This window comes from Centropristis striata, chromosome 1 (genome assembly GCF_030273125.1).
Source record: "Centropristis striata isolate RG_2023a ecotype Rhode Island chromosome 1, C.striata_1.0, whole genome shotgun sequence".
In the NCBI taxonomy this organism is placed as follows: domain Eukaryota; kingdom Metazoa; phylum Chordata; class Actinopteri; order Perciformes; family Serranidae; genus Centropristis; species Centropristis striata.
The window spans coordinates 34,056,383-34,083,620 of NC_081517.1; the positions used below are offsets into that span (position 1 = coordinate 34,056,383).

Consider the following 27,238-nt stretch of genomic DNA (forward strand, 5'->3'; position numbering starts at 1 on the left):
ATGAGGTACTTATTCACAGTCAGTGAATTGCCGGCAGTAGATGGCAGTCAGCACGCCCCCAGTTTTCAAGAAGCAGGCAGGAGTACCGGCATAGAAGCGAAGCAGTGTAGTGCTGTGGACAGGGGCAACAGCTAACTGTAGCTAACTGTAGCCCCTTCAGATATTAAGTTATAAAAATGACTTTTAAGGCATACCATCTGGTTTGAAGTTAGGTTGTGTAAGATACTTAATACCTATCCATAGTCAGTTTATTTTCTACAGTAGATGGCAGTTTCCATGCCCTCAGCAGGAGTACTGGCAAATTAGAATTTATTTTAGCCACCTAAACAAATCAATATCACTTTAAGTGTATGCTATATTTAGAATATATATATTTCATAGATTTATTATAGGCATCTATACTCTCTTCAAAGCCACCAAACTCCTCTGACAAAAACAGTAATTTTACCTCTCTGAACATGGGTCTGCTGCTGTCTCAATTGGTGAGTTTTTTATTTGGTGTTTTAAAGCATTAGCTTGGATCTAACTACATCAAACAATAACACAACGTCGCATAATAAGAAGACCAACAACTCCTGTGTTCTGCAAGGTAGAATAACTGTTTTTGTCAAAGGAGTTGGTTGGCTTTGAAAAGAACATATATGGTTATAACAGCTTCAGTTTATCATCACAATGGGCTGTCTGATGGCAAGTTAAATCAACGAACATATTCTAAATACAGCATACACTTGAAGTGATGTTAATTTTTACAAGTGTTTTCTAAGTTTAAGTTGGCTAAAATACATTATTCTCTGCTGGTACCCCTGCTGGTACTCCAAACTGAGGGCATGGCAACTGATATCTACTGTAGAAAATATACTAATTATGGATTCTTATCAAGTACTTATACAACCCAACTTCAAACCCACAAATTGATGCTGCAGAGCATACATTGTTGTTTTTATTATTTATATATATTTTTTTGTTCCGTTGTTCCCTCTATGTCTATTCTCATATTAATCCCATAGTGTGTGTGATATGAAATCTAAAGATTTATTACATCTGCATTGTCATGCTTATTTGGTTAGCAAAAAATAACCTGCTTCCAAAACCAGCAGCTAGAACAACCTCGAATTATTCTCGCTTTTCTCAGCTGCTGGTTGTACTTTTGAGGACTTGTCCCTCAAATAGGAGGAATAAAAACCAGATGCTCTCTTTCTTTCTGCCTCTAAAAGTCAAGGACATGTTTCTGCTGTTCAATGATAGATCCATGAATAATTTTAGCATGAGATTTAGAAAGGAAAAACATCCTTTAAAATCCCCTCAGTGGTGTGGAAATAATGCGTGCCAGGCTTATGTATGTGTGTTCAATTGAAAATGTGTGTTTTTCACTGCCTATATGTAGCTGCACTGCATAATGCAAGTGTGCCTGAAAATGAGAACCGGTGCTATAAAAAAGATTGCACTAAATCAAAATCAGTGCAGAAAAGTAATTTCGGCTTATATTTCGGCTCATTTAGGTTTATTAAAAAAAAAAGATACTGACTGGCAAGATCTTCTCTGAATGATGAACGACTTGTGAGGTCCCTGCCCATCAAAAATGGACATATATGTGTTTGGCAATGAACTTCAGACAGAGAGGGATTACGAGAAGGGTTTGGTGGTTGCTAGGTGCAGATACAGGCATCTTGTTGCCATGACGAGGCTGGAGGGTTCAGTCAGTGTGCTGGTGTGTGTGTGTGTGTGTGTGTGTGTGTGTGTGTGTGTGTGTGTGTGTGTTTAGCAGTGTTGGGAAAGTTACTTTACTAAGTTACTCCCCCCAAAAGTAGTAAGTACTTGAAAGTTACTAATAAAGTACTTTCAAAGTTGACTGTTTAAATGCTTTTAAGAAATGCAATCATAAAGAAATACCCTAACTACCAACTCTTAACAAAAGAAAACATGAAAAGTATAATTTATCTATTGATCATACAAACCATGACCACAACATACAAAAACTGTTTCTTCCGTCAAAATGTAAAGTGAGCATGTGATTTAAAAAAGACCAGGTCCAAACCCAGTATATGGCTGACCGTGTTTGATGCTAACAGTTAGCATGTTGTATCTTTTACTGGTGTTACTATGTCGCCCTAGTGTCTTCTTGCGGCTCTCACTAAATACAATTGACTCTGTTAAAGTTACCCATTATAGCAGATGATTGCCCGCTTTATTTACACCTACGCTAGTTTTGCTTAAGCACTTAACGTAACTGTATCCCAAATCGGACACCGTTCAGCTAAGATTCAATCAAACTTTCACATCAACTACTAACACAAAGGATCAAGTTATGCTTACAATTAATTAAATGGTGTGAAACTAAAGTCTAACTTCTTATCTTTTGAACCGTATATTGTTTTAACCATGTACATTAGGCTCTGGTTTACCATGGTCAGCAAAAGGACGCTAACGCTGGTGAATTAGCCGTGCACTAACTGTATCCCAAATCGACACTTGGATCTCCTCGCTGTAAAACAATGGGGGCTGCTGAGTTTTTCGGGGGAAAGCCAGTAACACTGTTATCAACCATTGTTATCAACACACCTGGACCGTACTTCTGTCCTTCACAATAAAAAACCGATACAGTAAAAAAATGAAATTTCACATGTAGATTGTTAAATATGTATAAATCAATTATACCTACACTGGTGGTGGATGATCGTGAAAAACCGGAAAGTGCGGCATTGCAGATGTGACGGTTTGGGACATTCTCTCTCCTTGTAGCGACTCTAAGTTTTGTTAGCTACTTTGCTTAGCAGCAGTGTTGCCAATTTAACAACTTTGTCGCTAGTTTTAGCGACTTTTCAGACCCCCCTAGCGACTATTTTTCCAAAAAGCGACTAGCAACAAATCTAGTGACTTTTTCTGGTGTTATTGGAGACTTTTGGTGACTCCTTCTATCTTCTTAACGAGCTGTGGGGGCTGCCGGTGGCCCCTCCCTCGTCCCAAGCAGCCCAGTCCTCCCGCAGGAGTCTCTCCCGGCTGCAGTCTCTCCCAGCTGCAGTCACAGAGCAGTGATGTTAACCATTCGGTGTCCAGACTGCAAATCCCGCATGCGTGAAGTAGCCGCTGGCTGGTTTACAGTCATATTGTCTCTTTTTGGTCACTTTTGCCGTCTCGAGCCCGGGTTGAGAAGGAGGGTTGGAATCGTGACAGAAGACAGTGCACTTGCAGTTCTAAACATATTTAGGGTGTTTTTTGCTCACTTTGTGTCTTTCCCCACCACGTTATTCCTCTTTCCTACAGCATCCATTACAAGTACATGCACATGGTGAATATGCAAATTAGATGATGATGTCATTTAGTGACTTCTAGCGGCTTTTAGTACAGCCAATAGCTACTTTCCTTACTGAGAAGTTGGCAAGACTGCTTAGCAGCTAGCAATAGCTTGTCTCTGCTGCTCGTTTGTCAAATGTTTAGTTACTCCTTGGCCTCCTTTAATGATGATGTCACATATAATAAGTGTAGCTTATTAGTTTTGTTGGAGGTGAGGCTTTCTAAATTGGAAGTGCAGCTCCCCATATCGCGTTTGTCATGCGTTACCCCGAACACTGGTGTTTAGTCTGTACCCAGAACATGTCTTGACACCAGTTGTAACTTTACAAAATAAAGTACTTTAGAGTGTTCACATGTTGAATTAAACAGGAAATCATTAATGTATAAACATGTTGATAATAAAGCTCTTTCTTCTTTTCTGGTCTCCCTCCTCTCCCTTTCTCTCTGTCTCCTCTTCCTCCCTGCACCTTCCTCCATCACCTTCCTCTCTTCCTTCCCTAATTCCTCCAGATGAGTAACAAGCGCTCCAACAGTTTCCGGAGGGCCATCTTGCAGGGGAGCAGACAGCTTAAAGGCTGCAGTCTCAGGGATGAGGCAGGCTTGGGGCTTTCTCAGCGGCTGGTCCGGCACGTCGCCTACGAGACGCTACCCCGCGAAGTCGACCGCAAGTGGTACTTCGACAGCTACACCTACTGTCCCCCACCCTGGCTCATCCTGGCTATCACCATTGCGGAGGTAAATTGTTTGGGAGCACAAGACCAGTATCTAGTATGTATGTAGTAGTATCCTTTTACCTCTCTTATTAAAGGTATGCTGCTGATTTTTTGACCACTTGTGGCACGATGCAGCTATGCAGACCCGTACCAACTCTCTTAAAGAAGAAATCCCTGTACCACAGTCTCAGTTATATTCTGTGGGAAACGTATTTCCTCACGGATTATGGTTTTAAATACATAGTTAACATTGTGAAGTGGTCACAGTTTGTTTAGGCAACGCAACTACTTTATTAGGTTAAGGAAAATATCACTGTTTGGGTTGAAATGAGTGTGTCTGTTGTGTAAATAGGTCAACTGTGACTTTTGGTGTTGCAAGGGACACAAAGTCCTGTGTTTGTTTGACCCATCCATCCACCCTGTCAACAAAAACATAAATTTTACCTCACAGAACACAGGAGTTGCTTGTCTAACGCTGCCTCAATAGGTTAGTCATTGTGTGACTTTGGTGCTCCAAGGGGTTAGTTCAAATTCATCAGTCACATAATTAAACAAACACATGAACCAATTGAGGCAACAGTAGACCAGCAACCCCTGTGTGACCCCCTTTTGTGAGGTAAAATTACTTTTTTTTCAATTGAGTCTGGTCACAGCTTGAAGAGAGCAAAGAATGGCTTCAGTTCCTCTATGTAAACTTAAAGAAGGCTTTCTGAGACGTCCAAAATCACTATATGTTTTCAGATAAAATAAATTATTCAAAATTATTCAAGAAATATTATCTGCTCTTAGAAAATTGCCAGCCTCCTGTTGAATTCAGTATCGTTTTTTTTTCTTTCAGATTTAATGCGCATTTATTCTTCATGATGTCACATCGTAAAAATTGAGCAATGTTGAGCCCTGCCATAAACTTCCCTCGAAAGTACTGCTTAAAACTCCATACCAGTTTTCAATAGGCGGCGATATGGTCAAATATATTAATTATAAAAAAATAGAAGAAGATGTTATCCTCATTTTACCTCTTATATGTTTTATTTGCAACCTGTGTTCACATGCAACATTTAAAATCTTCATTGACCATGATTGTGTTTTGAAAGTAAAACCCATCATTTTCAAAATCTAATTTTATGTTGTTTTTTGTGTGTTTATTTTGGATTCAAAATGTTGATCCTTGGTTTTGCTGAAAAAAATGATACCTACATGCCATGGTGGACAGTTTTTAAGTGGCTAAATGAAAAGTATTTAAAAAAACCCAGACAAAATAGCCCAAGACTCCAAAGTGTTAAATTGTCTTCAACTTTCATTTAATTACCTGGGTAATGTGTTTAGACTGAGCATCATTTCATTGTGTTTATTTCTGAATAAAATTAATAAAATTGTGTCTCCTCCTGAGATCACCCACTCTGTGTTTACCCATCTGTTTTTCCCTCTTAGGTAGCCGTTTTCATGTATTATGGGTTCCAGCTGGACCGCCTGGTCCTGCAGGTATCCAGCCCTTCCTTCCTAAAGAGCCCCTTACCGTATCACCCCCAGCTGAGAGCCCAGGCCTGGAGGTACCTCAGCTACATTTTCATGCACACTGGGTGAGTTCACGTCTCTCTATTTTCTCCTATTATCTCCCTGAGGATATGCCTCAGTGACACATTTTGATGATGTAACGTTATCCGCTTGTCAGTTATGTGATCAGGAGTGCGTGTGACATCATGGGCTGGAAATAGCATATTGACAGAGGTACTGCATATCTATGATGCCTCGGGTGGTTTGGGTTTTTGGCACTCAGTGAGTCAGAGCTTGTTACATAATGATTTCATTAACAAATATAAACAGTACAAATACTTTTTGAAAGCAATTAAATCCCTTTCAGTCATGGAGGAAAAATGCAGATAAGAAAGAGGAGATGAGGGATTGTGAGGTGGTAATGAGTCTTTGGATGCATTTTGTAATACTTAGTGAATTCGCTGTATGTTAGGTTTCAAAACAAATATGTCAGTGACAAATATACATAAAGTATCATGTTTTTATTGGGTTATTGGAATGATGTGTTTGTACTGCGATGCTGAGAGGAACATTTGTCTCCGTAATCCATCTCCTCTCCTCTCCTCTCCTCTCCTCTCCTCTCCTCTCCTCTCCTCTCCTCTCCTCTCCTCTCCTCCTCCCACTACAAGCACCACAGACTATTTTATTATCCGTTCAGGTCGGGTCATACAGGTTTAATTAACCTTCTGGGTAAATGTAGTCTCAGGCAATGGTGAGAACTAATAAAATGGTAATTTAATTAGGAGAACCCGGAGGTACGGGGCAGAGACAGGAGGGATGACAGTGCTTGGTCAAAAGATGAAGCAGAAGGTATGAATGGAAGGATAAAAAAGGAGGGAGGTGAGATGTTTAACGTAAACTGATTACATAGGGATATTCTGAAATTATTTAGGTCCTCAGGGGCAGTGGCTGTCTAACAGCCTGTGGGAGTTACCTTTTGTCTACCAATGTGTCAGATTATATGCAGAACGTGTAGCATGGTTCTAAGAGTAATCTCTCATTCCCTACGCCAGTCTTTTCGAGCACTAGGGTTGCAAAGGGTGGGAAAATTTCACTTAAATTTTCAGAAACTTTCCATGGGAAGTTAAGCTGGGGAATTTTGTCGAACCTCAGATTCAGGAGGAACAATGCGGCTTTCGTCCTGGTCGTAGAACAACAGACCAGCTCTTTACCATGGTGAGACTTCTGGAGGGTCATGGGAGTTTGCTCATCCAGTCTACATGTGTTTTGTGGACTTGGAGAAAGCTTACGACGTCCCTTGGGGAGTCTTGTGGGGGGGTGCTGCGGGAATATGGGGCTCGTTGCTACGAGCTATCCAGTCCCTATATAACCAATGTGAGAGCTGTGTACTCTGCACAATGTCAAACAAGTTCCCAGTGGGTGTTGGCTTCCGCTAGGGTTGCCCATTGTCTCTGATTCTGTTTGTGGTCTTCATGGACAGGATCTCAATGCGCAGCCGGGGCGAGGAAGGGATCTGGTTTGGTGGCCTTAGAATTGCATCTCTGCTTTTTGCAGATGATGTGGTTCTTTAGGCCTCATCCAGCCGTGACCTCCAGTACTCATTGGGGCGGTTTGCAGCAGAATGCGAAGCGATTGGGATGAGAGTCAGCACCTCCAAGTCTGAGGCCATGGTTCTCTGCCGGAGAACCTCTGGGTGGGGAGAGAGGTACTGCCCCAAGCGATGGAGTTCAAGTATCTCGGGGGCTTGTTCACAAGTGAGGGTAGAGTGGAGCATGAGATGGACAGGCGGTTTGGTGCGGCGTCAGCAGTGTTGCATACGTTGTACCGGACCGTCATGGTGAAGAAGGAGCTGAGCCTGAAGGCAAAGCTCTCGATTTACTGGTCCATCTATGTTCCAGCCCTCACCTATGGTCATGAGCTTTGGGTAGTGACCGAAAGAACAAGATCGCGGATCAAGCGGCCGAAATGAGCTTCCTCCGTAGGGTGGCTGGGCTCAGATAGGGTGAGGAGCTCAGACATCCGGAGGGAGCTCGGAGTAGAGCCGCTGATCCTTCGCGTCGAATGGAGCCAGTTGAGGTGGTTTGGGCATCTGGTAAGGATGCCTCCCGGGCGCCTCCCGTTAGAGGTGTTCCAGGCACGTCCAATTGGTAGGAGGCCCCGGGGAAGACCCAGAACAAGGTGGAGGGATTATATCTCTCGCCTGGCCTGGGAATGCCTCGGGATCCCCCAGGAGGAGCTGGACGTTGTGGCTGGGGAGAGGGGCGCCTGGAATGTCCTGCTTAGTCTGCTGCCCCCGCGACCCGGCCCCGGATAAGCAGAAGAAAATGGATGGATGGATGGATGGATGGAAAAAACATTTAATCACCAGTTCATATCTCATCCTTTGGGTTGATGGCACAGAATAATATTTGTCACTATAAACTGGCTGGTTTAACCAGCTCAATCAGCTCATTTGCTAAAGCTAACACCTGAGCCTCTGGGAGAGACCTTCATTAGATATTACATCAAGACACATTTCCCAGTGTCACTGTATTCTAAATTATACAAGGAGTTTAATGTAATAAATCCTTGGAGGGTAAAGGTGGTGAGCATGGAGCTTCATAAGTACGGCCAAAGGTGGCGTTACAGCTAATGTGGGTCATACAAAGAGCCCAATTAAAGCACCCCACATACTAGGATGAAATATCTCTGACATATTGTCTAATTAATTAATATTTTATATTTAAATGCCAGTTTCTCTACCAGTTTTGAAGCAAAGTTATTCAGAGCAATTGTTTTAATGTCTTTTGTTTTTTTTCTGCCTTTTTTATTTTGCTGTAATTTATTAAAGAGACAGAAAAATTAAAAAGCACAGCATGGCACTGTGTGCACTCTGATCTACAAATACAGACAATTCTGTGTTTTACCACTCAGTACTGACTGCTTACATCATTAACAATAACACTGTGTTTTGAAGAGTTTTACTGACTAACTGATAGACTGTAAGAAGTGAGTAATAGTTTTACATAATGAAGGTTGTGAATGCAATACTTTAACATGTAGTGGAGTCAGTATTCTGATACTATTTTTAGTATCAGAATACTTCTTCCACAACTGCAAAACTGTCTATGTTAAAACTGTTGCTCATGATATATCTTTGATTTGTGCATTTTCATTACTGTGTTAGAAAGAAGTTGTTTTTCACATTTTCACTTATTCAGTTTCAACAAAACTTGGTAGGTGTGTAAAGCGATGTAGTTTCTTTTGGCACAGTAATGGCATAATTTTTTTTCTTTAAGAGGTATTAAAAAGGGTCTTAAAATATTTAATTTGTGCTTAAAATGTGCAAATACCCTGATTAAAAAATGTCTACTGAGGTAATAAAGTAAAAAAGAGAAGTAGGGTCATATTGTCATACAATCGGAAACATTTTGCAACTAGTGCAGTCGCCCCCTGCTGGCCATTGGAAATAATGCACATTTAAGGCACTTCTGCATTAGCTTCACCTTTCAGAATGACTACATTCACCTCTTTTATACAGTCTATAGTGATACCACAGTTCCCTTCTCAGTCTCTCTCTCTCACTCACTCACTCACTCACTCACTCACTCACTTACTCACTCACTCTCTATCAAACACACACACACACACACACACACACACACACACACACACACACACACACACACACACACACACACAGCTCAGTAGACCTAATCCTTCCCAACTTTCAACACTTTAACAGAGTGTAAATATTGGCCCCAAAACAGTGTGTCCGCAGCAGCTGCTAAAACTTCAGAAAGATTACCTTCCTGCAAGATTAAACCATGACTCTAAACATTTTGCAGAAAAATTTCTTTCCAACTGGCCTGCTTTTGTCCACCTCACGTCATCATGAAAAGTGTCTGTACAGTCTAAAATTATATATTTTTGTGAGTGCATAACAAGCTTTTGATCAGTTTGATGCAGCTGAGTCATCCAGTAGTTTGATTGTGCAGTGCTCATTGTAAAAGTCCTACTGTAGATTGGTGAACTGGTGATTTAAAAAAAAGAAGATTAAACTGTGCTTTTGTTGAGCGCCCTAAAAGACCATGGTCATCCGGACACAATAGGAGCTCTCATGGGTATCCACAGATCTGCCTGACAGTGCAGCCCATCGCTCACAGCCTCATTAGCAGTATAGAAATAGATAGCGGCTGCTATCTGGAGTGGAGTTGTCCTTGTGCATTCGGACAGGCCTCTCCCAGCTAATCAATATCCCACATTGTCTCTCTGATCACTGGAACGATCCTCACTGTCGGCATTGTAGTAGAGGTGGCTGGCTTGTTTCAAACCAAATGGATTATCGGCCTTGTCTTGTTTTGTTTTTTTCCCCTGTTTGTACTGGGAGAATTGTGTGTGCATGTGCTTGTTTGTTTGTGCGAATGTTTGTATTCATTTCCATGGTGTAGAAGCTGTTTGTTGAGCGAATGCACCAACAGGACAAACAGCTCTTAGTCGTTGAGGTTGTCAAACTGTCGAATGGGTGGAAAAATAGGAGAATAAGATCTCTGTCTGCAGCTTTCGTTCTGTCATCTCTCTTTCAGCGACGTGAAACAGAAATGACAGTATAATTGAGACGGAGACAGAATACAGAGGAGGGAAAGTGATTGAAGCGAGTCAGAGACAATGATGAAGATTATGAGAGAGAGGGATTATGTTTGCTGCTGTGACACCCGAATGTGCCTCTGCTGCTGACTGAGGTTTGGCTGGAAGGACTTTCTAGCCATGAAGGGCACAGTGTGTGTGTGTGTGTGTGTGAACAAGCTTTCCCTTGCTTATAGTCATCACACTGAAACACAAACCGTGAATGGGTTTGGGTAAATTTGCAGCAGCCGCACATCGCTTTTATCTTTTTTTCTGTGCTGTGCTGTGTGTGTGTCTGTGTGATTGTGTGAGTGTCTGTGTATCTATAAGTGTGTGTGTGTTTGTGTGCGTGCGTGCACTTTGTGCTTCTGTCTGTGTTCATATTTAATGTTTGAGTGCACTGAAGTGTGTTGATTATTATCTGTTGATGGCCACGACAGTGATGTTTGATGAAGGAGCAGATGTTCTGTGTGTGTGTGTGTGTGTGTGCGTGTGCGTGTGTGCGTGTGTGTCCGTGATCATGCATAATGATATGGTCTTGGGGGGAACAGGCAGGTGATAATGTGTTATAATAAAAACTGCACACTCTTATACTCAGGGACTGTTCCTGAATCTTATCACTTAAAATCAGTTTGCCACAGATCCGACTATATCTGTGGCAAACTGACTGTTTGCTTGAGGATTCCCTCTATTATTGCTTTTTCTATTTGTCAAAGGATTAAGGTTTTATTTTGTTGTTTACCTAGTTTTCCCTTTTCTTTCTGTATTTCTGCTCCTGTCTGCACAGTCAGAATAGTTTGAGATATCTTTCAGAAGGAGCCATTTGTTGCCATTCACTCTTGCACAGTGTGGAAAACAACTCCCATCACCATAAACATAAACCCAGAATTTGATTTTGTCACAGTTTCTGTTTTATCATCATATGGTGCCAGAGTTGAGTGTGTTTCCTGTCAATCATCAATCCTGACACCTCACCCACAGGAGGAAATGAAATCATGACACCTGTTCAGAGTTTATTACCACATCCATGTCTTCACATTTTTAGGATTTTACTGCCAGGGGAAATGTGTTGTTTTCATGCTGCTTATGATTGAAACTTTGTAAAAAAAAAAAAAAATAGAAAAAGTCTGAATAAGTGTATCATGGATATGGAGATGATGGGAAAATGTATTTATAGAGAGACATTAACGGCACCAGGTGAACATTGTTGTGTTTATCTTGTTTTGCAGTGTTTAAAAAATGAAATGAAAACAGTAAAAATGGCATCAAACCACTACTTAACATTTTCCTCATACTCGTGTGGCTACGCACACACATGAACCATGTCATCCTGCCAACAGCTTAGCAGCAATGCTGATCCTTCCAAATTCTCAAAACCAAAACAGAGTGTAAATATTTACCATGCAGACTCGCCCACACTTCATCTCTCTCTCTCTCTCTGTCTCTCTCTCTCTGTCATTCTTTTTCTCATAAAATGTTTCACAGAATAGATATGGAAATGTTTTTTTGCTTTAAACCTTTAAGGGTTGATTTTATCAAGCTGCAAAACAAAAACATTTGATTTTCTATGCAGGTATTGACACGTAAAGAAAATATAAATAATTGTCGGCATTAATCAACTGAAAGTTAATTAGCAAAAATTGTGATAACCAATTAGTCATGTCATTTGTTAAATCAAGCAAAATTGGCAAATATTTGTTGGTTCCAACTTCTCAAATCTGAAAACTAGTTGCTTTTGTGTGTTTGGTATTGCCCCCTATTGTAAAAAGTGAGAATGCCACGTCTTTTCTGATTTTAAAGCAAGTCTTGGTGCTATATGAAAACTGGAAAAGTATCAAAACGCTCAATTCACAAAGAAATGTACACAACCCGTATTCAGAAACTTTGCATTTAAACGAGCCACAAGTTCCATCAGTTTGTGATGTTACAGCCATACTATTAAATAGGTAAAAGTGCCGCGACAGTTCCTGTACACTCATTACCCAGCTGCAATGATGGTACAGAGACACAGATAGAGTAGATGTGGAAGACCCAGAAACGTTGACCATTCAGAGCAGACTGGGCTTTTTTGGGACGCCTTAAAGAGACAGACGCTAAAATGGAACATTTCAGAGGGTGAGTACAGGTATATTCAGACAGACAGTATAAAAAAAGAATGGGTTCTTTTGAACGTTAAAGCATGTAAACATTTTCTAGTAGAAACTCAAAATACAAATATAAATCTGAAAATGAACATGGTATATCCCCTTAAGCATAAGATTAAGATTGTTGGTTAGTTAAAACAAAATGTGTGACTTTGGCATTATGAACTATGGTGACTATTTCTTCAGTGAAAAGTAGTTTTCATGAAAAACCCTGCATGTTGTTGATTATTTGGAGCATCTGAGGCAATGTGTCTGGACAGGCACATTGTGTATTCAATACTTTGAGCACATTGAACAATCCTCTATGGGTACTTTTGTTGTGGTACATGATGGGTCGTTCAATACTTTATTCAGAGTCATAGAAGCCCCTAAAGGTTAATAAGAATGTCATCAGAATCAACACCTAACACCAATGTACCATAATTCATTTTCTTGAATCATATGATTAAATATGGATTTGATTTTAACACTGACACTGACTCTCTCTCTCTCTCTCTCTGTCTCTCTCTCTCTCGCTCTCCCTCTCTCTCTCTCTCTCTCTCTCTCTCTCTTGTGTTTTACAGGATTGAGCACCTGAGCCTGAACATGGCCATGCAGCTGCTGGTGGGAGTCCCTCTAGAAATGGTCCACGGAGCCCTGCGGATAGGATTGGTCTATGTGTGTGGTGTGCTGGCAGGTGGGCATGTGGACACACACACGCAACAATTGCAATCTCAGTCCTTCTCCACTCACTGCATACATTTCCCTCCCTCTTATCTTCACACTCACTCTACCCCAGAGACATAAAACACACACACAAGATAGAGTTTTGCCTTTCAACTCCACCGTTTTTCCATCTGCTTGTTGTGTGTTTTTCATGGATTCAACAGCCTATCAAGTTTCAGCCAGTGTGTTGGCGGATACTGGTAAATGATAAAATGCGTGTTTGTGTGTGTGTGTGTGTGTGCGCGTGGTGTGGTGTTCAGGACAGATGGCCTTGTGTTTCTGTTTTCTGACCAGACGTGGTGGGATGTAGGGGGTTGTCAGCGTCCCATCAAAGCCCCTGCATCCCCCTACGGTCATGTACAATAGGCCAGAGCAGAGAGAGTCATCTCAAATGGAGCTCAATCAGAGGAACACACACAATAATAATGAAATCAGAAAGGGGGAGTGTGTGAGGCTGGGATGAAGAGAGGGAAGAGACGGAGGAGGGGAGATGAATTTGTGTTAATAAGCCTGAGAGGGTTTGGAGAGGGGGACCAAGATATGAGAAATAGAGATGGGAGAGGAGTGGAGGCGGGTGAGATTTAGGAGAAACTGAGCGAGCAACTACAAATGAGAGAAAAAAAGCAGAAACACAGCTTTGAACGAAATGTCACCGCTCCCTTCCTACTTCCCTATCAACCTCAGGCACTGGTGCAATCTCAGTGTTCAGCACTGTTCAGCTCGCACAGTGTTTCTGTGTGTGGGATCATGGGCACTGTTTGCCTTTACTGAGTCAGGACAAACTAATACAATCACCCACACCACAATGTGTTGGTTTCCTTCCACCCAAAACAAAATATTTATGGGGAGACACTACAGGTGAACAGGGTTAAAAAAAAAAAAAAGGAAGCAGATATCGCCAGAAAATTTTTCCCATTATCTTTGGTATTTCAAGTTTTCTGAAATGTTTTAATATGCAAACAAACAAAACTGAAATCTAAACTTGGATAAAGCCACTACGAAGTTCATTTTGTTGACATTTTTTGTAGTAAAAGATTTTTACAGAGTGAGTTTTTGATATCTCTTTTTATCACTCTTTAATTACAAAAATGCTGTCAACAGCCATAATAAATCCACTTTGCCTTGTTTTTTAGGAATAAAATGTTCTATTCATCAGGTTATGAATGATACAAGAACAAACCCCTCTGTAAAAACATTCAGATTATAGACAGGAATTAAACTTTAAGTTTAGTTTATGTAAGTGCTACTGAAGTGAAAGAGATTTCTGGCTTATAGTTTGAGAAAAAGCTTATTTTGAGAAAATGGCTTTTAAAGATATGTATGGTAAAATTCAATATATTTTGCAAAACACAACAGGTAAACAGGGTTGAAAAATAAAATTAATACAATGTATTACACGTTACTAAAATTTTATGTTTTAATATACAAATGAGGAATTATGTAAATATTAGTGAATTTGAATCAAAATCGAATCAAATCAAAATTACTTTATTTATCCCAGAGGGGAAATTCAGTTAGTCTGGTAACTCTGGAAGAATGAGACATTCTGATGGCTGTTGGAGCGAAGGATCTTTTGTATTTCTCTGTCCTGCAACGGAGAGAGAGAAGCCGTCCACTGCTGTTTTTTTGGTCCATAAAGGTGTTGTGTAGCGGATGATCCGGGTATTTTAAGATGGCCTGGTACATCTTGACAGTGCATAAAAGTGGTAAAATAGATACCTAAATGTGTATTTTGTGTGTTCCCTTCCCATTAGTCTGAAAGAAGACATGTCATGGAAGCAAAATAGTACAAACATTTCAAAATTGACCATAGCATGAAAAAAAAATCAATGTTTTTGCCTCTAGTGTTTCACCTTAAACAACCTTTTAGTTACCCCGGGGGGACGCGTTTAGCGACGAGACAACTGGAGTGGAATTATTGGGCTACTTTTTGATATGAGTGTTTAAAGATTTTCAGGGATCGAAACGTGATGCCTTGTGGCATTGAGTATGTGTGTGTGCATGTGCGTGTGTGTGAGACTGACAGCATCAAAAAACAAAGAGGATCATGGCATATTAATTGCAGCCAGTGCGATTTTGTTTAACATTCATGAAAATGATGTCTCTATTTCACATGCTCCGTCTTTGTGTGTGTGTGTGTGTGTGTGTGTGTGTGTGTGTGTGTGTGTGCGCGCGTGTGCGTGCAGCTGTCAGTGACATATACCCCGGGAGTAGCAGTTATGGTGACCTGTAGTATTAACCTTGCATTGAAATGAGGAGGAAACACGGCATAAATCTCACACACTTATGTACGCACACAGACCAACACCCTCTCCCCAAACACACACACACACACACACACACACACACACACACACACACTCACACGTCTGCTGTTTTAATTAGATATCGACCACCAGCGGAAGAGGGGATGTATGCTCTTTGTGTGGTTGTGTTTGGCTGTGATGTTTGGGTTTGTTGTGTCTGAATGGGCGTTTATTTATTTATTTGTTTATTTATTTTGCGAGCAGGATTTTAGCCAGCGTCACAATTCTCAGAATATTCAGCAACAAGTGGGCAGACATGAGGTGATATTTTATTTTTATTTTCTTTATTTATCATTATGTTTGTTGCATATATGCTTTAGTGTTTTATAGGCTGCAGTTTAATGTATAATCATTTTAATGGCATTTCAGACTTTATTGGATACTAAATGTGTCGAGAGATAGGAAGATAATAATTCACTTTTCTACAAAGTTCAAAATGTATTGTGATGTGTTATTATTGTAATTTTTGATTGTTAAGTTTATTGTTCAGCTGTAAAATAACATCGTCCCTCATGACACAAGTTGTTAACCAAACTTTAGAGATCACTGACAATTTCAACTTACACAATATATGGGTTCATTTTATTTTGATTATTCATTTATTAATGTTTTTACATTTACGTTTACTCTGAAATATCAAATATCTCAAAAAACCAACTGGCCTTGGAGGTTGTGTGTGTATGTGTCAACATGTACATCAGTAAGTGAATGCTTCAACCTTCAAACATACTTTAGTGTGTGCATTTCTTACATTTCTTCTTTATCATTTCAATATTTTCTTCATTATTTTCATGCCATTTTAGCTTTTTAGTTTAATCCTTAAGTGTTTTCAACAAGTAATAGTCTTTGAACCACTCAGTTACAACACAAACCACTTTAGTAGAATAGAGTATGTGACAAAAAAACAACAAGCAATAGTGAGCAGAAAGTGGCTCAGCTGGTGCATTCAGGGGTCAATACAGAGTGCAGAGGTCAAGTAATGACTCAGAGAGAGGTCGATGGCCCTCAGGGCCAACACAAACTTTGACACTTTAATGGACACAATAGGCTAAACACACAAGCACTCATTTATGGACAGCAGACAAGTAAGTAGACACAAAAAACAGAGGTCTGTCTGTACAAAGAGCATAAGACAGGTGCAGCAAGAGACAAGAACAAGTGTACAACAGAGGATCAGACACAAAAACAGACATGTTGACAAGAAAGTAAAGAGTAGAGAGAAAGGGAAGTCAAACAACCCCACACTCAAGTGTTGCCACATGACTTTATAGCTCTGTCAGCTCAACATGCAGTCAAACTGTTGACTTTTTTCATTATGAGTGCTGATGTGCATTATTATCCCCCTCATGTTCCCCGTCCGTTCTCTGCAGTTTGGATGTACAGCAAAGATAAATGAGATGCCACCGTCGACTCTAAAAACTACAGGCCTCCTGGGGCCCACTGAGGGACTGTGAGAGACTGTGTGTCCTTGTCTCTGTGTGTGTGCGCACAAAACAAAGCTAAAATAATGTTATTAAACCAAGTTAATTATAGGGATGGAGGTCATCCTGCTCAGACACACTTCCCAAAGACACGAACAACAGAGGTGGAGGTGTCCTGAACCTGCTGTTTGAGTGTGTGTGTGTGTGTGTGTGTGTGTGTGTGTGTGTGTGTGTGTGTGCTTTGTGTGTGTGTGTGTGTGTGTGTGTGTTTTGAGAGGAAGGAAGTAATGTAGAATGCTTTAAAAGGATGTTACCTAGGGAGTGGCAATCTTTTTGTTAATACATTTTTATATTAAGGGTCATACAAGTCTGATTCCAAAATAGTTGGGACGTTGTGTAAAATGTAAAAAAACAAATGAAAGCAACAAACTCAGAATGAGTGTTTGAGTTAAAAAAACAAAATAGAGTACTGGATAGCTTTTCTGTATTCATTGGATAGGTCTCACAGGGTTTGCAAATCATTGCAGTTTGTTTTTATTTACATTTTTTGGAATCATGGTTGATATTCAAAGTTGATGCTTGATTTCAATTTATTCAGAATTAATAATAATAATAGTTTTTATTAATAATATTTTTTCCCCCATACTCAGGGTTCCATGGTCATGAAATTCCTAGAAAAGTTATGAAATTAGAAAAACTGTTTTTCAGGCCTGGAAATGATCTGGAATTAACAGAACTTTTTTGAAAAATTAGATTTTTTTTTCCAAATATTTTGACTTATCTATTTTTTTTGGCTGCCTAAAATATGTCCATAAAAATCCCAAAATATGTCTAATGTTATGTGAAATACATTCTTTGTATTGTAATTTAAAATCTAGTGCTGTGCTGACTGTTGAAAAGTCACCAGAATCACATGATAATCATTGGCCAATGGCCGCTAGTTTGTGAGGACAATGTCTAAAAAGTAACAGAACAGCAGAGTAGCAGCCAAATGTAGTTATGGAGAAACTCCATAACTACATATCGCTTCACATTTGGAATTGTGACCTACTTTAAAAAGAAGATAAAAAGAGGTGTCCAGACAGGCTGGTGATGTACTGATGTTCAAAGAGAGCGTGAACAAAGCACTCAAACAGATGGACCTGCACGCCCGGATTCAGACTGGCGGCACAGGTGAAGTAAGAATATCATTATTGTGCCCACCTATTTTAAACTACGTCTTGGAACTTGGAAAGGTTATGAAAAAGCTTCGAAAGTGAATCTGTAAAATTTGTGATTTGATTAAGAAACATAGAAGAAAAAAAAGCTCCTGATTCTTGTGTGAATCGATTCCTCCTGTTAGAGAGGGGATGTGAGTGTGTGTGTGGGTGTGTGTTTGTGTGTGTAATCACCTTGCTGCTTAGATTACAGCGCCGTGTTTAATGACCTGGTGAGTCAGATGCTGTTATTACACCACCTCGCTGTGCTGCCATTATGATTCACACACCTGAGAGGGCCATATTAGGCAAAGGAGGGACTCCTCTTTGGTGCCAAATGTCACCTGCTTTTTGAAAAATCCTTTCATTTCACTTTCATTCACATGTTCCTTTGAAAACTCAGGGATCCAGCACACTGATTTGGAACTCAGTTGGTGTTATCCGTGAGCTTTTTAAAAAATAATTTCAGTGCTGTTTTTAAGGCTTATCAAACACAAAGACACCACACAGAGGTGTATGGCTAATGAATGCCAGGAAGGTGAATAGCAAAATCAGCACAGTGCCACAAGCGGCACAACACAAGGTGTTCTATCTGGTGTGGATATTATTATAATTATTATGAGGACACATTCCAGGATTAATTTTGTGAAAATACATTCAGTCTCAAGAAATGCATACATGAACTTCTTTTCCTTTTATGCACCTAAGAACAGTTTTCTCTTCATGTTACTGAATTCCCTCAGGACCGTCCCCTTTGTATCCCATTCATCATAAAACTTTTTTTTTATTGCATGGTTGGTTACTGCATGAACAATGTGATTTGGTGAAACAAAACAATTTCCAGGTAAATATGTACAACTTTTCAGTATTTGCTATGTATTATTGTCCTTCCGTAAAAAATGGTAATATAACAGCAAAACATACTGACAAAATGAGGCCACCGTACGGACCAAGGGGAATTAGTTTAATGTGTTTGTTACTATGTTGGATGATGTTATGTGAATGTAGCATACTGCATGTGTTTCTGTTATTCTATGCAGAATCAGTATGTGCAGCTACATATTTTCTCATGCTTGTGTGTAGCATGTGAAACTGTGTGTGTGTGTGTGTGTGTGTGTGTTTTCTTTCACCTCATGCTGTGCCCACTCCCATAAATAGCACCGTGATTGAGATGCCATGGCTTATCCCATCATCCCTCTTTATGGTTATTTGATGTCTATGAACCCCGGAGCCCTTTCTGTCGGCTGTATTTACGTACAGTTTGTACCATTTACTGTAGTACACTCTGTGGTTGTGCGTGTTTGTTTGTGTGTGTGTGTGTGTGTGTGTGTGAAAGAGAGAAACTAAACGTGTCTAGGTGAAATTGAGCTAAATGGCGAGGAGCATCTTCCAAACCACACAACGGCATCAATGTACAAAGTTACTAGGTCGGCTAAATGTGGCTTAAGCTTAGTCGTTTGATTTTACAGTTATTAGAGCGCTGAGCTTAGCCAGCTGCATTTCTTACCAGAAGTCATACAAGCTTAAATATCTAAATAGGGTCTACTGCTCAGTGAGCCTGGTTATTATTTTTTTATTTAGCACAGTGCAAATACTGTATGTCCTTTCTCCAGAACTACTGCAAAGAGAGGGATTATCATTATCATTATCATCAAATACAGACAAGAATAATGTTTTAACAAAGATCCTATAAGAGCCAATAAGGATAAGAACTAATGAATAATAATAATGATTTAATTGAAAAGAGATTGCTACTGATAATTTCATTATAGTTCACAAGGTTTAAAATGCATGATTTAGTCATCTATAAATGATAAAACTTTAAATTCTCTGCCATGACATCACTGTGTAGTTTTAGCTGTGGTTGGATGTAACTTGGGTCAGTTTGGATTCAGGTATTGATGGAAGCTACACAGTTTTTTTGACTGTGGGATTTTTTTGACATTGGATATGTCATTTTAGTTTTCATGTTGTCCTGCATCATCGTTTGTGTTGCAAGTACTGTTGGTTGAATCTAAGAGTGATATAGTTTTAGTTGTAAAATGAGACAGAGTACCACGACAGATCCAAATATCAGGAAATTAACAATCATTTAACAGCTCTCACACACCACCAGCTATTTGTTCATAGCTTGACCATGGGTTTATTTTGGAAGTTTGTCATGGCCCTATGGAGCCGTTTGGACATTTTATGTGATTAGAAAAAGTTTGCGTATACATTATATGTGCTAAATTAGACATGGAAAACACAAATCACCTCACTGATTGAAATCATGTTGTTCCTTTCAGGTAAAAGATTCCTAGTTACTTATGTAGAGGAGCTCCATGGTGTAAGTGGAGTGGGCCTTCCCTAACCACCCATAACCACGAGGTTGTCGGCTTGGTTCCCTCCTGTTCGCACGTTGAAGTATCCTTCAGCAAAATACTGAACCTACAAGTTGCTCACTGGATGCTGCAGTCGCTACTCCCTGCTGCTAATGCATTGGATTAAATGCCAAAATAACAAAAATGCAAAATTCTGCATATATGTAAATTCTAATGTACAGTATATGTGCATGCATGCATTTATTTATCTGTTATGCAAATAAAGTATTGTTGTATTTCAGAAAGAGAGAGAAGGAGAGTGGGCAGACTGTGAGCGTGGGCAGTTGTGTCTCATATATTTAGCATCAATAATGTACACAGGTCAGCGCCATGGAGAGAAGGGAAGGAAAAGATTTACTGATATATGAAGAGAAGAGAGAGAGAGAATGAGGGGGTTTGTGTTTGCTAAATTTTATATTCCAAGTAAGCACATCTCCATCTCCTTTTCCTCTCTCTTGCATACACAGTGAGAACAGATTTCCTCTGAATGCCCCCACATTTAAACTTTTGAATACTTGATTGGATCTTTTGTGCATGCGATGAATTGGTACCAAGGTGCTAAAAAGAGCAATTCCCTGGTTTGCAGCAGCCCAGTTTGTATGAATGCATTTGTTTTACATAAAAATCCCAGTGTGTGCTGGTACAGTATGAGCAAGCCTCTATTCATGAAAGCCTATTTATAATACACCCACATTAAATAGCGAGTAGCAAAGCCGCCTTTCTGCCATTCAAAATGAATGTTTGCAGTGCACAAATGGTCACAGCTTGTACAAAAAAAGGGTTTAAATTAGTCAGTTAGTCACAGTGTCTGTCAGTATGATCTTCTGAGGGAAAAAATTGTCACAATTTCTTCTGAATAGTGAAAGCTCACAGTCAAGATCGCAGCACGAGACACATTTCAAATAAACAAATAACATACTTTATCATTTAATATTGCATTATAGAACATTTGCACAAAATATATATGTCCATTTATATGCCAAAAGGCCGACTGCATGCAAAACAAATCTAATCTGGTTTAGAAAACCTTCTCACCAAAAGGTCTATGGAGTCAGTGTTCTGGAGCTTTCGATCATATCACATGGTCTCCATCAAATTAAAGGGAGAGTTTGGATTTTTTGAAGTGTGCTTGTATGAGGTACTTATCAATAGTCAATGAATTACCTCCAGTACTTGGCAGACGGCACACTCCAGTACTGAAGCTAAGCAATGTACTGCTGTGGCACACGCCTGAAAAAAAACCATTATCAGTTTAAATATATTTATAATTTATTTTAATATGTTCACTGCTTTATTATGGCCCTTTCCATCTGGGGAAACTGAAGGTTTCTTCAAAGACACCAGACTCCTTTAAAAAAAACAGTAATTTCACCTCACAGAACACAAGAGTTGCTGGTCTACCGCTTCCTCAGTCAGTTTGCTTGTGTTACTTTGGTGTTTTAAAGGGTTACTTCATATTCACAAAAGTTATACAATAATACAAACAAACTAAACGATTGAGGCAGCAGTTTGACCAGTAACTCCCATTTTCTGCACAGTAAAATGCTCTTTTTGTCAAAGCAGTCTGGTGGCTTTAGCAAGCATAGATAATGCCTTCCTTTCCCAGTCGGATAACCTGTCTGAAGGCAGGGTAAAGCAGTGAAAATCTTCTTAATAAAGAGTACGCTTAAACTGATATAGATTTTCTTAAGGTAAATAAAATACATTTTGTTGCTACCCTGATCACGACAATACATTGCATTGCTTCCAAGCCTGTACTCCTGTCTGCTTCTCCAAACTGGGGGCCAACTGCCATCAACTGTCGGCAATACACTGTCTATGGATGAGTACCTCATACAACAACACTTCAAATATATTTTTAGCAATATTTTATAGTAACAATGGACTGCATGAGTACCTGTAGTTTCTCATAATGATGAACTCTCAGAGAATTATCATCAGTCTCTGCAGCTCCCCTCAACTCTTTTGTGGGTATCTTGTTTATTTTCCTAAAACATTTTCCTTTTTCATCACTGCAGGGTCTCTGGCAGTGTCTGTCACGGATATGACAGCTCCAGTGGTCGGCTCATCCGGTGGAGTGTACGCTCTGGTCTCAGCGCATTTGGCCAATGTAGTAATGGTAAGTTTTTGTGTGTGTGCATGTGTGTAGATGGCTATCACATCACTCAGTTGCCCTATCACTGCAGAGCATTGCCACATCATCAAAGCAGCCTGTTTTGGGGCCCTGCAGGTGCTCCTCTATCTACAGATGCCATACATTCCTCACCATCACCATCACTTTTTCTTCTTCCTATCCCATCCCACTGCATTCTCTGACATCTGTTCTGTCAAAATCCACATCCTGTAGGTCGTCACAGACACATTAAGCAAAAGGCACTCGGGTGAACCTCTATAATGTGTATTAGGGTGCTCATTATGTACCGTGCCAGATCCTCCACATCATTCTTGGCGTTGCGTTGGAGGAGTTTGTCTTCCTCCTCTCAGCTGAAATCACATTATCTAACACAGCAGGAACAGATTGGGGGTCAGAGTGTCTCGGGGGCTTTCGAAATTGACGTGAATTGAGACTGAGGGCGAGATCTCATGTCATTTCATGTCAGCGTATGTGTGCATGTCTGTGGAGGACTTGACCTTCTAGCACAGTTTGTTCTGTCTTTATCATCAAAACTTAAAAATGACTTTCAGAATCACCCCATTCTCTCTTTCTGTCTCCTTCCGTAGAACTGGTCGGGAATGAAGTGTCAGTTTAAGTTATTCCGGATGGCCATGGCTCTGGTTTGCAGTAAGTATGAATAAAGATGCCACACTTCCCTTTTAGATGGATGGATGGATGGATGGATGGATGGATGGATGATAGATAGATAGATAGATAGATAGATAGATAGATAGATAGATAGATAGATAGATAGATAGATAGATAGATAGATAGATAGATAGATGTAGAGTTTCTAACTGGGAAAACTCACTGAGTGTGTCGATACAAAACTCGCTCCTATTTATATACCAGGTGCTTACCTACTGTGAATACATGTATGTGAGGAGGAGATCATTGATGTTGTGTTTAGGATGTCTGTATTATCTTATCAAAATATTCTAATTAAAATCTTTTTTGCAAGGGGAGTCCTTGCCAAGACAGCAGCCAAACTCACATTAAACAACAGGCAATAGATTTAAAACAAACAGCAAATTACATCGAACATGATTTAGCAGTACTCAGTAACAGGACAAGTACGTTCAGTGGTCAAGTTGTCCTTAATCTTTTTTTTATAATCCTCCATGCTTATAAAACAATAGAAATGAAGGTGACTCTGATGCTCAAACCAAGATGAAGTTGCAAACATTTTATAAGCCCTTTCACCAAAAACTGTGTAGGTTTGACATAAATAATTTGTCTGCATGACCGAATGTTGCAGCTACCGATAGTTTTAGGAGTCAGTAGAGAACATAAGTAAGGAGGGAAGTTATGTAAAATGGCCCTATCAAGAAAAATGCACCATTGTTCCATTCTACAGTTTCACATACAAACTGCAATGATGAGTGTAGAAATCCAGAGATAAGTAGTAATGCAGCATGGTACAATGAATCCAACATTTTCAAATAAACAAAAATGAAGTGCTGCTGGCACAAAGTCAAGTAAAGTGTTGGAAAAAGTGGTAGGTTGCTGCCTTCTTACACAATGTTTAACAGCGAGCAAGCTACTTGCTAGGTTGTGACCTTCCACAACATTGAGTGAAACACAGCAGAAGTGAATTAAATAAATTCCAAAGTTTATCTAAAGACAACATAATGTTTCAGCAGTTTGAGTTTGACAACTTTAGTGAGTATATTGGTAAGAATGTTGTACCAAAAAGACACTTTCTGTTCTCACGCTTCAAGTATTGAGTACGTATGGGTGGACATACTTTTCAGAGGCCAATATTTCCATATTAAACATCCTTTTTAAAAGTGGTCTTTGTAATTTAATTTTTTTTGAGACACTGAATTCTCGGTCTTCATTAAATGTAAGCCATAATCACTATAATTAGAATAAATTAAATAAATTAAGACATTAATTTTTTATTTCCACTTTTTGAATTGAATTACTGACATAAATAAAATTTTCTATGATATTCAAATTTATTGAGATGCACCTGTTGCTGTTGGTAATAAAAGAAAAACAACTCTAATTCTTCTACCTGACAGAAAAGATTGTTTTATTATATTTTCACAAGTGCAGTAGTTGTCAGGAACTCCATACATACCTAGCTGACGTGTTTCCTCTCTCTCTGTCTGCTCACAGTGAGTGTAGAGTTTGGTCGGGCGGTGTGGCTGCGGTTCTATCCACCTGCCTTTCCTCCGTGCCCCAACCCCAGCTTTGTAGCTCACCTGGGCGGGGTGGTGGTTGGACTTACGCTGGGCGTGGTGGTCCTGCAGAACTACGAGCAGCGACTCCAGGAGCAGTCCCTGTTCTGGATCTTCTTTTGTGTCTACACCTTATTTGTGCTCTGCGCTGTCTTCTGGAACATCTTCGCCTACAGCTTGCTTGATGTGCGACTGCCCCCACCCCCTTGACTTGCTTATTAGAGGCAGCCTAGACACTGTATGCCCTTTTTTTCCTCTCCATCGGTAGATGTCTAGCCGCCTGGCTGGATGAGTCACCCCAGCCCTCAGATTCTGAGTTTCACCGTGGGGTGATCAGAGTCGTCTGACAGCCTACATCCAGCGCTCTGATGCGGTGGCCCTTACTGTTGGTCTCGTTATACCTTTTTCAGCCCTCCTGCTCCCCTTTCAGAGTCAAGCCTTCCCATTGTTTCCGCTTACCTTACATACAAGCTAACCTCCACCTGTCTTCATCTCTGCTGGATGTTTGTCTCGAGAGTGTCAGTCAGTGGGACTTTTATTGACAACACAATTACAAATGAGAAGCCTCGGATCTTACGCAACAAACAGGAACAGTCTGTGCATATGGCTTAACCTTCTCTGCCTCTTCCTCCTCAATCCAACGGTGCCTTCTCATGGAGACGTCAGCCTGATGAAAGTATTTCTGCACAGTTGCCTCTCGTGTAGGGTGACAGGAGTAAAACCCTGCAGTATAAACCGTTTTCAGACAGAAGAGTCCCTGAAATTCCTCTGCTCTGCCTGCGGCCTTATCATCAGTGAATAAAGAATAAGGTCATATGAGAATTTAGGCTTAGTTGCCGTTTTGTCATCATTACAAGCAACTCATAAGCAGGAGAGGTTGAGATTTAACAGATAGCAGGATAGCTAAACCTCTCAATGTTTGTAGGGAAAGCATGGAGTATATAGGCTACACAGCAACCTTCAAAACGTTATTATGAATTAACCTTTGATGGAAGGTGTGGGTTACGATTCAGTGTTCAGCCTTTGGCACTTGCCCAGAGAAGGATTCATTTGTGTTCAGCACTATTCGAACCTAAAACTTGTGTCTTGATTTTTTTTTGTGTGTGTGCAAGTATGTGACAATTGTACCACTGTGTGTACATATTTAAAAAAAAAATAAAGAAGTAGAAGTGCCATTCAGACTTTTAAGCTTTTAAAAATAATGCCAAAACATTGCTACAAGCACAGGGGGTTAAAGCACATCCCCTGACAAGATTTGCTTTCGTGCAGGCAAAATTAATCTAATTTTGTCTGTAAGGAGTTGGTTGGTTAAATGTATCAGAAAATGTCCATGATTTCTAAACAATCTCTCACTGACCCAGAAATGCAGTCTTGTCATTTTGTTGGCATTTTCAGTGATTTTTGTGATTGGTTAAAAATTGCAAAGAAGTAGCTGAGGTTTATGTATTGATCGGTGAGGTGGTGAGTTAAAGCAAAGTGGGATTAGACTAATGAAAACATTCACCACTGGGGGCAGCAGGCCCATTCTGAATACATCTAATCTCTTCTCATTACCAAACGTAGAAGAGCACACATGCTTGACCTCGACTACATCCGGGCTGGGGTCGTTTCATTCTCGTATCAGGAGGCAATGGGGGAGAGAAGTAAATCAATGCTCCCTCATTAGTTCCTGTCACAACGTAAATTGTTAATTGATTGAACTGCGATAGAAAACGACCCCAGACCTGAGCTGTAGGTCTCAAACTGTACTGTACTTTAACCTCATGTTACACTGGTAACTGCTTCGCACAAACATTATTAAAATGTAATTATATACAGATTAATATTTTAACATGTATTTGCTGTTGATGTTTTTTTACTCTGTGATATTGGTATGCTGTGTAAATTGTTTGGTCAGTCTGCATTGTAATACATTAGCTACATCCTGTATGTATACTATTTAAAAATTGGGACAAGATGGTCTGGGTTGTATACAATAAGGGCTATGAAACAAACATGCGTGAGGGGTAAATCGCTGATAATATTTTAACATTGTGCATATTTTGTAGATTTGATATGTACATACTGGAGTACATTAAACAGTTTTATACAGAAACAAATGATGTTTTTCTTTGGATTTTGCTCCAGAATGTCCAGAGCCACCCTTCACCTGTACATTGTCACTAAAAAGAAATGCACTGACCATGAAAGGCATGCATAATAACCACACACAAAAAAACATAAAATTACTACAAAGGGACACAATGCAACCTCAAAGAGACACAAAATAACTACAGAAATGGGCATAATAACACAACAAAAGAGACCACACAATCACAAACAAACAACCACAAAGAGACAGATCATAACTACAGAGACACAAAAAGACCACAACGAGACACAAAACAACTACAAAGAGACATAAAACCACCACAGAGAGACGAAATACAACTAAAGACCACAAATAACTACAAAAAAGACACAAAACTACTGCAGAGAGATACAAAATTACCTCAAAGAGCCAATAAGTGACCACACCAAATGACCAGAAAAGAGACTACAAATAGACACAAAACAACAACAAAAAAGAGGCAAAGCATCATAAAGTCTGTGTCTTGCTGCTGTGTAGTATGGCTGGAGGGGCCCTCTGTGTGTCTGTGTGTGGGGGCGAGGGCATTGT

General features: G+C 39.9%; 1 protein-coding gene across 1 annotated transcript in view; it reads left to right on the forward strand.

Moving 5' to 3' along the window:
• The window catches only part of rhbdl3 (rhomboid, veinlet-like 3 (Drosophila)), an 81,477-nt gene extending 54,778 nt beyond the window's left edge, over nucleotides 1-26,699 (forward strand). Inside the window, exons 6-11 of the mRNA XM_059339668.1 lie at nucleotides 3,802-4,026; nucleotides 5,436-5,584; nucleotides 12,811-12,923; nucleotides 22,257-22,357; nucleotides 22,960-23,020; nucleotides 24,518-26,699. Of these exons, the coding sequence (XP_059195651.1) occupies nucleotides 3,802-4,026; nucleotides 5,436-5,584; nucleotides 12,811-12,923; nucleotides 22,257-22,357; nucleotides 22,960-23,020; nucleotides 24,518-24,789 (921 nt within the window). The 3' untranslated portion in view covers nucleotides 24,790-26,699. The remainder of the gene's footprint in view (nucleotides 1-3,801; nucleotides 4,027-5,435; nucleotides 5,585-12,810; nucleotides 12,924-22,256; nucleotides 22,358-22,959; nucleotides 23,021-24,517) is intronic.
• The last annotated feature ends 539 nt before the right edge of the window (nucleotides 26,700-27,238 follow it).